The 14,626-nt window shown below is 45.5% G+C and overlaps 1 protein-coding gene across 1 annotated transcript in view; it reads left to right on the top strand.

Moving 5' to 3' along the window:
* The window catches only part of LOC132382985 (retinal cone rhodopsin-sensitive cGMP 3',5'-cyclic phosphodiesterase subunit gamma-like), a 32,971-nt gene that overhangs the window by 10,686 nt on the left and 7,659 nt on the right, over window positions 1-14,626 (top strand). Inside the window, exons 3-4 of the mRNA XM_059953637.1 lie at window positions 5,099-5,168; window positions 10,068-10,100. Of these exons, the coding sequence (XP_059809620.1) occupies window positions 5,105-5,168; window positions 10,068-10,100 (97 nt within the window). The 5' untranslated portion in view covers window positions 5,099-5,104. The remainder of the gene's footprint in view (window positions 1-5,098; window positions 5,169-10,067; window positions 10,101-14,626) is intronic.

Genomic DNA, 14,626 nt, shown 5'->3' on the forward strand with positions numbered 1-14,626 from the left:
GGATTGACAGATTCTTGATTGGTCAGGGCATGAAGGGATATGAGGGAAAAGCAGGAGATTGGCGCTGAGAGGAAAAATGGATCAGCCATGATGAAATGGCGGAGGAGACTCAATGGGCCGAACGGCCTAAATCTGCTCCCGTATCTTATGGTCCTACGGCCCCTGTGAGGCAGCATCTCTACCGGCTGCATCACCATGGTGCTCGAGGTGCGGAGGCCACTGTGGCGGCCATAGACGGTGCTCGAGGTCAGCTGCTTTGATCAGGTGGGTTCTGGAACCTTCCAGATTACCGACGTACATTGAATCGTGCAATCCGAGTGAAACGGTCTCACCGGCACGGCCCCTGATGTTTGCGATGGTTTTTGGCCTGCAAGCTGTGGAAAAGATCAGCACTAAATCACCGAGAGAACATCCTGGGCCTCACCTCACTAATCTCCCGAGCAAGAGGTGATCAGCCCATAAAGATTCTCTGTAAAGAGATTAACAAGGACGTCATCCGAACCTCTGTCACATTTGAACAATGTATGCGACTGGTTTAGCGAATGTACTGAAAGCTTAATTAAGCCGTACTGGGTTTTCCTCTGAGATTGTTCCTTCTAATTCAGTGGCCTCGTGCTGTAAATTGCTCCCGTCCACTTCATCCCCTAATCTCCTTCAATTAGGTGGAAGGTCACCTTGAAGAAATGGCATCACAGTACCTCAGGATATGACTGGAGGCACGGCTGCCAACTTCACACCAGTGCCTGTGAGTCACTTTCACACCAATTTCACACCTACTACCTGCGTCACATTCACACCTGACACACAGCAACTGCATTGCCTGCTAGTCAGGCTTGTTGTCATCAGTGAGTCTCCAGTGCTAACCTCTTCCACCTAAAAGTTCAAAGTTCAAAATTAATTTATCATCAAAGTACTTACATGTCCCCATATCCAACCTCGAGGTTCATTTTCTTGCAGACATTCGCAGTAGATCGGAAAAAGACTGTAGAATCAATGAAAACCTACAGATAGCAATCAACGTGTTCTGTGAACAACTTGCTCAGGTGGAGGTTCTCAATACAACATGTAGCAGGCTGTTAACTCATTGCTTTTCCAAGGATGGTTGGAGGGGTGGTACTGAGGGAGTACCTCAATGTCAGAAGGACAGTACTGAGGGAGTGTCACACAGGCAGAGTGACAGTACTGAGGGAGTGTCTCACTGTCAGAGGGACAGTACTGAGGGAGTGCCTCACTGTCACAGGGACAGTACTGAGGGAGTGTCTCACTGTCAGAGGGACAGTACTGAGGGAGTGTCACACCGTCAGAGGGACAGTACTGAGGGAGTGTCTCACTGTCAGAGGGACAGTACTGAGGGAGTGTCTCACTGTCAGAGGGACAGTACTGAGGGAGTGTCACACCGTCAGAGGGACAGTACCGAGGGAGTGTCTCACTGTCAGAGGGACAGTACTGAGGGAGTGTCTCACTGTCAGAGGGACAGTACTGAGGGAGTTTCACACTGTCAGAGGGACAGTACTGAGGGAGTGTCTCACTGTCAGAGGGACAGTACTGAGGGAGTGTCTCACTCTCAGAGGGACAGTACTGAGGGAGTGTCTCACTGTCAGAGGGACAGTACTGAGGGAGTGTCTCACTGTCAGAGGGACAGTACTGAGGGAGTGTCTCACTCTCAGAGGGACAGTACTGAGGGAGTGTCTCACTGTCAGAGGGACAGTACTGAGGGAGTGTCTCACTGTCAGAGGGACAGTACTGAGGGAGTTTCACACTGTCAAAGGGACAGTACTGAGGGAGTGCCTCACTGTCAGAGGGACAGTATTGAGGGAGTGTCTCACTGTCAGAGGGACAGTACTGAGGGAGTTTCACACTGTCAAAGGGACAGTACTGAGGGAGTGCCTCACTGTCAGAGGGACAGTACTGAGGGAGTGTCACACTGTCAAAGGGACAGTACTGAGGGAGTGTCTCACCATTAGAGGGACAGTACTGAGGGAGTGCCTCACTGTCAGAGGGACAGTACTGAGGGAGTTTCACACTGTCAAAGGGACAGTACTGAGGGAGTGCCTCACTGTCAGAGGGACAGTACTGAGGGAGTTTCACACTGTCAAAGGGACAGTACTGAGGGAGTGCCTCACTGTCAGAGGGACAGTACTGAGGGAGTGCCTCACTGTCAGAGGGACAGTACTGAGGGAGTGTCACACTGTCAAAGGGACAGTACTGAGGGAGTGTCTCACCGTTAGAGGGACAGTACTGAGGGAGTGCCTCACTGTCAGAGGGACAGTACTGAGGGAGTTTCACACTGTCAAAGGGACAGTACTGAGGGAGTGCCTCACTGTCAGAGGGACAGTACTGAGGGAGTGCCTCACTGTCAGAGGGACAGTACTGAGGGAGTGTCTCACTGTCAGAGGGACAGTACTGAGGGAGTGTCTCACTGTCAGAGGGACAGTACTGAGGGAGTGTCTCACTGTCAGATGGACAGTACTGGGGGAGTGTCACACTGTCAGAGGGACAGTACTGAGGGAGTGTCTCACTGTCAGAGGGACAGTACTGAGGGAGTGTCTCACTCTCAGAGGGACAGTACTGAGGGAGTGTCTCACTGTCAGAGGGACAGTACTGAGGGAGTGTCTCACTGTCAGAGGGACAGTACTGAGGGAGTGTCTCACTCTCAGAGGGACAGTACTGAGGGAGTGTCTCACTGTCAGAGGGACAGTACTGAGGGAGTGTCTCACTGTCAGAGGGACAGTACTGAGGGAGTTTCACACTGTCAAAGGGACAGTACTGAGGGAGTGCCTCACTGTCAGAGGGACAGTATTGAGGGAGTGTCTCACTGTCAGAGGGACAGTACTGAGGGAGTTTCACACTGTCAAAGGGACAGTACTGAGGGAGTGCCTCACTGTCAGAGGGACAGTACTGAGGGAGTGTCTCACCATTAGAGGGACAGTACTGAGGGAGTGCCTCACTGTCAGAGGGACAGTACTGAGGGAGTTTCACACTGTCAAAGGGACAGTACTGAGGGAGTGCCTCACTGTCAGAGGGACAGTACTGAGGGAGTGCCTCACTGTCAGAGGGACAGTACTGAGGGAGTGTCTCACTGTCAGAGGGACAGTACTGAGGGAGTGTCTCCCTGTCAGAGGGTCAGTACTAAGGGAGTGCCTCACTGTCAGAGGGACAGTACTGAGGGAGTGTCTCACTGTCAGAGGGACAGTACTGAGGGAGTTTCACACTGTCAGAGGGACAGTACTGAGGGAGTGCCTCACTCTCAGAGGGTCAGTACTGAGGGAGTGTCTCACTGTCAGAGGGACAGTACTGTCTCACTGTCAGAGGGACAGTACTGAGGGAGTTTCACACTGTCAAAGGGACAGTACTGAGGGAGTGCCTCACTGTCAGAGGGACAGTACTGAGGGAGTGTCTCACTGTCAGAGGGACAGTACTGAGGGAGTTTCACACTGTCAAAGGGACAGTACTGAGGGAGTGTCACACCGACAGAGGGACAGTACTGTGGGAGTGCCTCACTGTCAGAGGGACAGTACTGAGGGAGTGTCTCACTGTCAGAGGGACAGTACTGAGGGAGTGTCACACTGTCAGAGGGACAGTACTGAGGGAGTGTCTCCCTGTCAGAGGGACAGTACTGAGGGAGTGCCTCACTATCAGAGGGACAGTACTGAGGGAGTGTCACACTGTCAGAGGGACAGTACTGAGGGAGTGTCTCCCTGTCAGAGGGACAGTACTGAGGGAGTGCCTCACTATCAGAGGGACAGTACTGAGGGAGTGTCACACCAGCAGAGGGACAGTACTGAGGGAGTGCCTCACTGTCAGAGGGACAGTACTGAGGGAGTGTCACAGTGTTAGAGGGACAGTACTGAGGGAGTGCCTCACTGTGAAGGGGACCATCTTTCAAGTGCTGCTCTAAATCTTTTTTGACCTCAGGTGGGCTTAAAAGATTCCAAAGATGAAAAGGAAAGCTCTGTTGGATACTGGATTCCAAGCCAAAATCTAACCCATATTGGTGCTCATGGAATAGAAATACAGGCTATCCCCGGGTTACAAACACCTGACTGATGGACACCACAGATGAGCTCCCAAAATAAAATTAAATTCAAAATTGACCATACCTGCAAGTATGTGTCCCTATAAATGGCAGAACCTGCTTCCCTTCTTTCTCCACATTGAGGAATTGTTCCTCCTTTTCGGCCCTATGTGCGTTTGATACCGTTTATTACAACAATCTGGAGTTGTAGTTACTATCTAAAATGATTTTTGCGCATTTTTAAACTCCTGGACAAAATTGTTTTATGGATATCTGTAAAGCAGAACCCACACGTGGTTGAGGTGACTCACTGCCTGCTGGATATCCTGAGTTAAGAGTGACCACTTCATGAATGGATGCTGAAGAAGCTACATTAATACAATTCTTTATTACTTTTGGCTGATCCCGAGGTACAGGGAGCCACTTCTTCTTCTCAAGCCCTTCACCCCCGCTGGGGCATAGGCTGCCGGGAGTCCCCCATCCTGGGCTGATAGAAGGTTGATTGTCCATGTGGCTTCGCCTCATTCACCTTGAAAGTTCATTTTCATTTTGTTGTCGCAGTATGCATGTACAACTCTGACATTCGTCCGATAGTCATGAAATACAGAAAGTTGTTGAAAGAAAAGACATCAACTCCCCCCCCCCACCCTGGGAAAAAGAATTAGAACTCGCAAACCCCAAAATCACCCCCCCTTCCCCGGCAGAGGGGAAATCAGAGACAATCTTCCAGGAGAAGATCCTTCCTTTCCCAGGGATGAGCTTCTGTTGGCGTTTTTGTGACTCTGGATGTTTACGAGATGAGGTTGCCCAGCTCTCCTCCTTTGGCAGCCGGGCTTTGGACAGTCCACAGTGGAGTTAGGTAGCCACTGATCAAAATCTAAACTTGGTGCCACCCTTCGTAACCCAGATTAGATCATCTCTGATAATTGACCATCCAGAGAGTGAAGAGGGGAACTTCTTGACTTGCTACAAGATGGAACTAGTGATTAATTCCCAGGATGAGGGATTATAAATGGAGAAGCTCTTGTTCTTGATACATAGCAGCTTTGTAAATGACACCTTCTGTCTGTGTGTTTTATTCAGTGACAGATGGTGGAAGGAGAAGGCAGGTTGCCAAAGCAAACCTCTACATCTGACCACAGGAGAAATACAGGTGAAGAGCTGGCACTGCCAACCGCAGCAGTGTCACCGTTAGATAAACAGGATTAGGAGAGAGGGTATTAAAAGGAGAGGCCACAGATTAGTCAGACATTCTCTGAGCTCTGCACAGAGCTGACGCTTTGGGACCTTCAGCCTCCACATCACTTTATTGTAAGTAATTCACTTGTTCATTTATTGATCTCTCTCAAGCAGACAGATCGGGGACCCGGGGAGTGTCTAAACTGCATGGGCTGGACGTGCCAAATTATGGAAATTTATTACAGAGGGTGGTGTATCTGACAATGCAACGTTCCTTCGGCATTGCCCGTCCACAGGGAATTGGTTTTGTACTGTTTCAGCAGCCGTGCAACACACCTGCAGTACTCCAATACTGCAACGTTCTGCAGTACTGTCTACAACGCTCTCTGGCACTGTCTGTCCAACACTGCAGCCCTCTGCACGACAGCACTGAACCATTATCAAAATCAGGTTTATTGTCACTGACGTAGATTGTGAAATGTGTTGCTTTGCAGTACAGTGCAGTACATTAAAAGTTTACTGTAAGAAATATAAAAAAGAAGCAAATTATCCAATCAGATATCTGATAGAGGAGGGGAGGAAGCTGTTCCTAAAACGTTGAGTGTGGGTCTTCAGGCCCCTGCACCTCCTCCCTGATGGTAGTAGTGAGAAGGCAACATGTCCTGGGTGGTGAGGGTCCTTAATGATGGATAATTCCTTCTGGAGGCATTGCTCTGACAACACTCCTTAACAATCCCCTATGATAGTGCAGCGACTGCTAAGTCTTCTTCTCCAACAGCCCCTCAGGATTGGGGATGACCTGTTTACATGCTAATTCTCCAGGTCTGGATGACTGGAGGTGGGAACCATACGATGCTGGAGAAGGTGTACAGATCGGGAGTCAGCTCCCTCCCACCTCTGCTTACCAAGCTCCCTATGTGTGTTCAATCACAGACTCAAAACTGCCATCCCGAGTTTTTGGAAACAGAACACAGAGTTCTTCGATATGAAAGTTAACTCTGTTTCTCCAATGGGACCAACAGTGGCCAGGCCTGCACATGTCACTAGCATTTACCAGACTTGTTTTAGATTTCCAGCATTCGGAGAAAATTCACAAGAATGTTGCCGGGTCTGGAGGATCTGAGTTAAAAGGAGAGATTGAATAGGTTAGGAATGTATTCTTTTGAATGTCGAAGATTGAGAGGAGATCTGATAGAGTTATACAAAATTATGAAGGGTATAGACAGGGTAAATGCAAGCAGCTTTTTACCACTGAGGTTGAGTGGGACTACAGCCAGAGCTCATGAGTTAAGGGTGGAAGGTGAAAAGTTTAAGAGGAGCATGAGGGGAAACCTCTTCACTCAGAGGGTCGTGAGAGTGCGGAATGAACTGCCAGCACGTGTTACACACAAGTTTGATTTCAATGTTTAAGAAAAATTAGATAAGTACATGGATGGTAGGGGTATGGAGGGCTATAGTTTCGGTTCTGGTCAATGGGAGTAGACAGTTTAAACGGTTTTGGCATGGACTAGATGGGCCGAGTGGCCTGTTTCTGTGTTGTACTTCTCTATGACTCAATGGTTTATTTTTTCTATTTTTATTCTGTTACTGTTCCCAGCTTCAGTGGGTGTTAGGAGAGTCAAAGTGGTATTAATGGGCATGCGAAAAGGACTGGGTATGGAATGCTCTGAATGCCAACATGGACTCACTGGTATGAACGGTTTCCTTGCACGTCAGGAGAAATTGAAAACAAAAAGCAATGTCATATCGTGAGGGATTATCGCCGTTCTAAACGGGATAAACCCATCTGAGATCAAAATGGAAAATCTTGGGAACATTTGGCAGATCAGGCGTTTTCTGCAGAGAAACTGATTTAATGTTTCAAGTCAAGCTCAGTTAGGACTAGCCTTGGTGTTACTGTCCATTCACTGTGGATACATACCTCCACCATTGAACTTTAGTTAGTGAAGATATGAACTAGCTGTGACTAAATAACAGAACAGATTCAATAATCGGAACCGCTTGCAGCAGCCCTTGCATTTGATGGTTTAATGATGTAAGACCTAGTCAAGAATTAAGAGTCAGGAGAGCACTGGGGTTCACTAAGAGTTAAAATGCTTACAGCCAGTGCTGTAAATTTAACAGCAATGTCATGGGTCTCACTGTGTAACAGTAACACTGAGGTTAATGTTCATTTGGTCTCTGTGTGCCACGATGTAACTGAGCCCCAGACTCTAGACTTTGAGTAAATTACAAACTTTTTTCTTCACTATTTGGATTTTCTCTCAGGGATCACAGGGTATTACAACATAACAGAACTCCCTTCGGCTCATAATGAACATTCCGACCATCAAATGCCCAATTATACCACTCCTAGTTAGAGATATAAAGAAGTACAGCACAGAAACAGACCCTTTGGCCCATCTAGTCCATGCCAAAACAATTTAAACTGTCTACTCCCATCGACCCACAACAGGACCACCCTCCAGACCCCCACCATCCACGTACCTATCTGAACTTCTCTTAAATGTTGAAATCGAGCTTGCATGCACCCCTCATGCTGGCAGCTCATTCCACATCCTCACGACCCTCTGAGTGAAGAAGTTTCCCCTTAAACTTCTCATCTTTCACCTTTAGCCCATGACCTCTGGTTGTGGTCCCATCCATCTCAGTGGAAAAAGCCTGCTTGCATTTACGCAATCTATACCTTTCATAGTTTTGTTAGCAGCACCTCGATCCATGGTCATCCATGTCTCAGTGATTCAGATGACCATCAAGATACTTTTTAAAAGTTGTGAAAGTACCTGATTCCACTACTTTCCCAGAGAATACATTCACCTCAGGGTGAAAAAACTTGCCTCAGATCTCTCCCTCTCCATCTCCCTTTCCCTCTCCTTCTCCTTCTCTCTCTCCCTCTCCTCAAAACTGTGTTCTTTCTGACAACATTATTACAGAGAATAGTGTCTCACTATCCACCCTATCTACTGATGCCCCTCATAACTTTGTATGCCTCCATCAGATCCTCTTCAGATTATCTCTATGATCCCACTTCACACAGAACAGCAGAATCAGCATCAAAATCTATTGTCACTGACATATGTCATGACATTTGTCAATTTGCCGCAGCGGTACAGTCCAATATATTAAAAAATGACAATAAGAAACACAAAAGATAAATTGATAAGTATGGCGAGAAGAGAGCAAAATAGTGAGGTAGCGTTAAAAACATAGAAACATAGAAAACCTACAGCACAATACAGGCCCTTCGGCCCACAAAGCTGTGCTGAACATGCCCCTACCTTAGAAATTACCTAGGCTTTATTTTCCCTCTATTTTCCTAAGCTCCATGTACCTATCTAAGAGAGTTTTAAAAGACCCCATCATATCTGCCTCCGCCACCGTCACAAGCAGCCCATTCCATGCACTCACCACTCTCAGCGTAAAAAACTTACCCCTGACATCTCCTCTGTACCTACTTCCAAGGACCTTAAAACTGTCTTCTTGTGCTAGCCATTTCAGCCCGGAGAAAAAGCCTCTGACTATCCACACAATCAATGCATCTCATCATCTTATACACCTCTATCAGGTCACCTCTCATCCTCCTTTCCTCCAAAGAGAAAAGGCCAAGTTCACTCAACCTATTCTCATAAGGTATCTTCCCCCAATCCAGGCAACATCCTTGTAAATCTCTTCTGCACCCTTTCTATGGTTTCCACATCCTTCCTGTAGTGAAGTGAACACAGTACTCCAAGTGTGGTCTGACCAGGGTCCTATACAACTCCAACATCACTTCTCGGCTCTTAAACTCAATCCCACGATTGATGAAGGCCAATGCACTGTATGCCTTCTTAACCATGGAGTCAATCTACGTAGCAGCTTTGAGTGTCCTATGGAGTTGGACCCCAAGATTCCTCTGATCCTTCACACTGCCATTAATACTATATTCTGCCATCATATTTGACCTACCAAAATGAACCACCTCACACTTATCTGAGTTGAACTCCATCTGCCACTTCTCAGCCCAGTTTAGTATCCTGTCAATGTCCCACTGTAACCTCTGACAGCCCTCCACACTATCCACAACACCTCCAACCTTTATGTCATCAGCAAATGGTTCATGGGTTCATGGACCATTCATAGTGGAGGGGAAGAAGCTGTTCCAGAAACATTGTCTTTGTGTCTTCATGCTCCTGTACTTCCTCTCTGATGGTAGAGGCCATGACCTGTGTGTTTTTTAATGATGGATGCCACTTTTCTGAGGCATTGCCTTCAGAAGATGTCATTGATGGTGGAGGCTAGTGCCCATGATAGAGTTGGCTGGGTGATGCATCCAGTCAAAATGCTCTCCATGTGTATCTGTATAAGTTTTCTGGAACAGGGGTTCCCAATGTTTTAATGTCATGGACCAATACCATTAAGCGAGGGGTCACCCACTGCTATGAGTCATTGGTGACATACTAAACTTGCCTGGTTATTTTAGTTGTCAGTGTCTCTCTGGACCCACAGTTATTTCCATGCTTGGTAGGCAAATTCTGTTGGAGGAATATTGGAGCAGGTGAAACTGGGATGTTCAAAAAAAATGGCAATTTTGATTCTGTGCAACACACACAAAATGCTGGAGGAACTCGGAAGGTCAGGCTGCATTTATGAAAAGGAATAAACAGACAATGCTTAGGGACAAGACCCTTCTTTGGGACTTGATGTCCTGATCAAAACATCGACTGTTTTTTCCAAATCCTGATGAAGGGTCTCAGCACAAAACGTTGACTGTTTATTCCTCTGCTTGCCTGACCTGCTGAGTTCCTTCAGCATTTAGTGTGTGTTGCTCTGGACTTTCAGCATCTGCAGAATCTGTTATGTTTATAAATTTTGACTCAGTTTTCTCTCTCCACAGATGCTGAGTGTTTCCAGTACTCTCTGCTTTCATGTAAGTGGGATATAGCCTTCCGAAGAAGTACTCAGTCCTTTACCACGTGAGTTAGCTAGATAAACAAGGATTACCTGAAATCAGAATCAACACTGTACATGTACTGGATGGGCAGATCAGCAAGATGATTAGTCAAATCCATTAAGTGAAATTAAATCCTGAAATGCTATTAGCTAGTGGTTGAAATGGGACTGATCAGCACTGATTTAGTTCACATTCTAACGTGCAATTGCATCAGTCTCCAAATCGGGCATATCATTAAGTTATGGGACTTACCTTTCGTGGTATATACAAATGAGTTAAATGCAGGAGTATGGGTTTGAGATAATACCAAGTGTGACGGGGAGGATGATGTTGAGGAGGTTCAAAGGTTCATTTTAACATCAGAGAATGTATTCAGTATACAAACTGAAATTCTTACTCTTCACAGATGTCCACAAAACAAGAGTTAGAGAGTCATAGAGTCATTGCCGCATAGACTAGACCACCCCCATAGAATGAATGATAGAAACATTGAAGCCCCAGAAGCTCTCCCTTCCCACAAATAATTTGTAGGATGCAGGAAGATGCCAAGAGATTGGTCAGGTAGGTGGAAAACTTTTGGAAGACATGGAAAATCCACCTGGAGAGGGAACACATGGGGAATGGTCAGATGCAGAACATTGTAGAGGAATTGAAGTGAATGACCATAGACAACAACAGAGGGGGCAGGAAGATGAGGCTGAAGATAAAGAAGATTTGGTATACAATAATAGGAAAATAATGCTTGATCTGAACTAAATATTAGTTCACCCATAGTTAAAGTCCTAATTATTGCACCAGGGTTACAATTCTATAGCATTAGAAGAATGGGCTAAAGACTGCAAGAATATTGCCAGTGTAGAGAATTATAGTCATGGGGGGGGGGGGGAACAGACTGCTATGACTGGGGTCATTATATTATGAAACAAAGATGCTTGAGGAAAGTTTCAACTGATTTGTACAGAATTCTGCAGTCATATGCATTCAGTACCAAAAGTCTTAGGCACATTTATACAGCTAAAGCGTCTAAGATTTCTGCACAGTAGTCATAATTTTATGTATTGCACTATATAGCTGTCGCAAATAAAAACAAATTTCATGACATATGTGAGTGATGATAAACCTGATTCTGATATAAACCTGATATAAATTCTGATGATAAACCTGAACCTGATTCTGATATGGGTCTCTATTGAGGACTGAGTGGGAAGGGGACAGGGAGAAGGAAATCCTGGTTGAGAAAAGGGGAAGGGAGAGGGGAGGGTGCAGGAAGCACCAGAGAGACATTCTGTAATGATCAATAAACTAGTTGTTTGGAATCAAATGGTATCTCAGGGCTGAGTGTGTTTGCACCCATGCCACCCCCCCCCCCCCCCCCAACTACCCCAGGACATTGTAAATTGTCCTGTGTTTAGGCTAGGATTAAATCGTGGGACTGCAGGGCAGCGTGGCTCAATGAATGTTTTTAGTTTAATTAGTAGGTAGATTGGAATGCAGTCGGGGAAAAGGGAAGATAAGGTTTACGTAGGCACCAGATGGATCACAGACCAAGACCTGAGGTGGATTAGTCATTAATCTTTTGCAGAGATGAACACAATAATCTGAATGATCTTGTTCAATACCATAAACTTCTCCAATTCTGTCAATTCCATAGTAACATGCAAATTAGTTCCAGGGAAAAAATTTCCACCAGCATCCAATAATCCCAGTTCCGCTCCTTTTCAGACGTTACACTAACCTTTGTGAATTACCCAGGCAATAACATACGGAAATTTGTTGGTTATTTAAATTAAACTGGTGAGATATTATTAAGTTAAATATTAAACAGTTTAATATAAGCTGATTCTTGGATAGGGTACGGGGCATACATTGAGACTCAGCGCCCCGCAATTTCCTTTATTTTACATGAGACTAGGATGAAGTCCGCTACAAATAATAAAAAAAATAATAAAGGTCAAAATACGGAGAACAGACGAGGTTGGACTGTGTGGAATGTTAAACTGTATGTTGAGAAGAGAATGGAATTAGACTGAGGGATTGGACTCAAGAGAGAGAGGAAAATCCAGTGTAATGCCCTGGTTCATATTTTTTACTGTTAAGCTCTTACTGTGTTTCATTTTGAGCTGTTCTGTGCGAGCTGCTGGTTCTTCAGCTTGCGTTGGGGTTACTGTTGAAGGTAAGAGATAGGAGAACTGTTAGGATGGCCAGATTAAGGGGAGGTTTCTCTGCTGAGGGACACTAAGGTTGGGCTCGGGGCTTTCTGTTGGAGAAAGATGAGAAGAGATCGTAAGGTCCATTGTGATTCGATGAAGCTGGGGATGAGATCTGTGGACGATCGGCAACGGGAAACCTGTGAGCTCCAACTTGTGCACGTTTGACTGATTCATTAAAATGGGCCCTTTTCTCAATTTGGTTCTTTTTTTTTTACTAACCCTTTAGTCGCATTAAGAATTATAAAGCTAAATCTTTTAATTTTATGCGGAGTTCTGTCTGTTTTTTGTGGCACTCATTTGTTTCAGGGTAACTTATTATCCAAACAGGGGTTTCGGGGTGGGCTTGTGCCTCAATCTCACACATTTGGAGGGGCCAGAGATTGTCTTCCCCAGACTTACACAGCCGAGGAAAGCAGAGTGTTTCACATGGTTAGACTGAGTGGGAATTGGCAACGAAGTAAGAGTGGTAATATAGGGGCTGGTAACTAAAGCCAAGTCAAGTCACTTTTTATTGTCATTTCGACCATAATTGCTGGTACAGTACACAGTAAAAATGAGACAACGTTTTTCAGGACCATGGTGTTACATGACACAGTACAAAAACTAGACTGAACTACGTAAAAATCAACACGGAAAAAAAAACTACACTAGACTACAGACCTACCCAGGGCTGCATAAAGTGCACAAAACAGTACAGGCATTACAATAAATAATAAACAAGGGCAGTAAGGTGTCAGTCCAGGCTCTGGGTATTGAGGAGTCTGATAGCTTGGGGGAAGAAACCGTTACATAGTCTGGTTGTGAGAGCCCGAATGCTTCGGAGCTTTCTCCCAGATGGCAGGTGGGAGAAGAGTATGAAGAGGAGTGCGTGTATGAAAGGTATGGCAAACAAGACGGAGTGGGTTAGACTCAATGGGATGCTAAAGAGAATATGGAGAATTGGGGAATAGCATTCAATTAAGTAGGATATTTAAAAAGATGGGGTGTGGCAGAGAGTGGGATTAAACAAGATAGCTCACATGGAGAGGAACACCAGAACATATTTTATGGTCTGGCTATGTTATTCCCTCGGTGGAACTTTCTGTAAAATCCTTGCTTTTGTGTTCAGTGTGAGACAAATCTGTGGCGAATGACATTTAAATTTTCACATGTGTTCCAGTTTAAATTACCTTTCCATTGATGTGGTATTTTTCCCCCTGCAGAAAATCTGCTTATAGTTTCAGCCTTTGACAAATTTTAGCTGAGATACTTGTTAAGGAGAGAGAGAGAGAGAATGGGCAAGAGCATGCGTGAGAGAGATGTCATGCATTAATCTGTAAATAGTCCAATTTATATGCATTAGGTTAATCCAGCAGAGTACAAACTCTCACAAAATTACACTAAATAAATTAAGGGGAATAAAATCGAAATAAACACAACACTTGCAGGCTATGATAAAGGTTAATTTTACATAATCAGAAGGTTTGAGTGTGTTTCAAAACTCAGTGTACCTGTCTGCACTATTATTGCTCAGGTTCAGAGTATGTGTCTCAACACCTATGCGATAGATTGTCTGTAATATCCCTCAAACCCTCTCAGGAATTGATGCACTATCAATAACTCTTGGAGACGGGAGGCAAATGATAGGCTTTTATTAGCTGCAAGGGACCACCACACAACATCCTGGAGATTGAGGGAGGAGCAGTGCCTCCAATCGCCTTTATACAGGGGTCTGTGGGAGGAGCCACAGGAGCAGTCAGCAGAGGGGCGTGTCCAGACAGGTATATGTAGTTCACCACAGGAATAAACTCCCCTGTCATCTGCTGAGAAAACTCAGAGCTGAGAATTTACCATCACTGTAGCCATACATTGAACTTTCAAAATTCTTTGACTAATATGCTGTAGATTGGATCTGTGTGATTGCTAACTTTACTAAACACTCCCTTTTTTTTATGTACTCTTAAATTCTATTCTATACTACAGTGACACTTCTTTCCTTAGCGGAAGAGTCTAGGTGCAGATGTCTCCCTGAACACACACACACACACACACACACACACACACACACACACACACACTCCCTCCTCTCTCTCTCTCCTCTCTCTCACTCTCTCTCCTCCTCTTTCTCACCCCTCTGTCTCTCTCTCTCTCTTCCCTTCTTTCTCTCCCCCTCTCTCACTCTCTCTCCATCTCTCCCCCTCTTTCTCTCTCTCTATTCCTCTCTCTCTCTCTCTCTCTTTCTGTTCTCTCGCTCTCTGTCACTGTCTCTGTTTCTCTCTGTCTGTCTGTCTCTCTCTCTCTCTCTCTCTCTCT

This window comes from Hypanus sabinus, chromosome 29 (genome assembly GCF_030144855.1).
Source record: "Hypanus sabinus isolate sHypSab1 chromosome 29, sHypSab1.hap1, whole genome shotgun sequence".
In the NCBI taxonomy this organism is placed as follows: domain Eukaryota; kingdom Metazoa; phylum Chordata; class Chondrichthyes; order Myliobatiformes; family Dasyatidae; genus Hypanus; species Hypanus sabinus.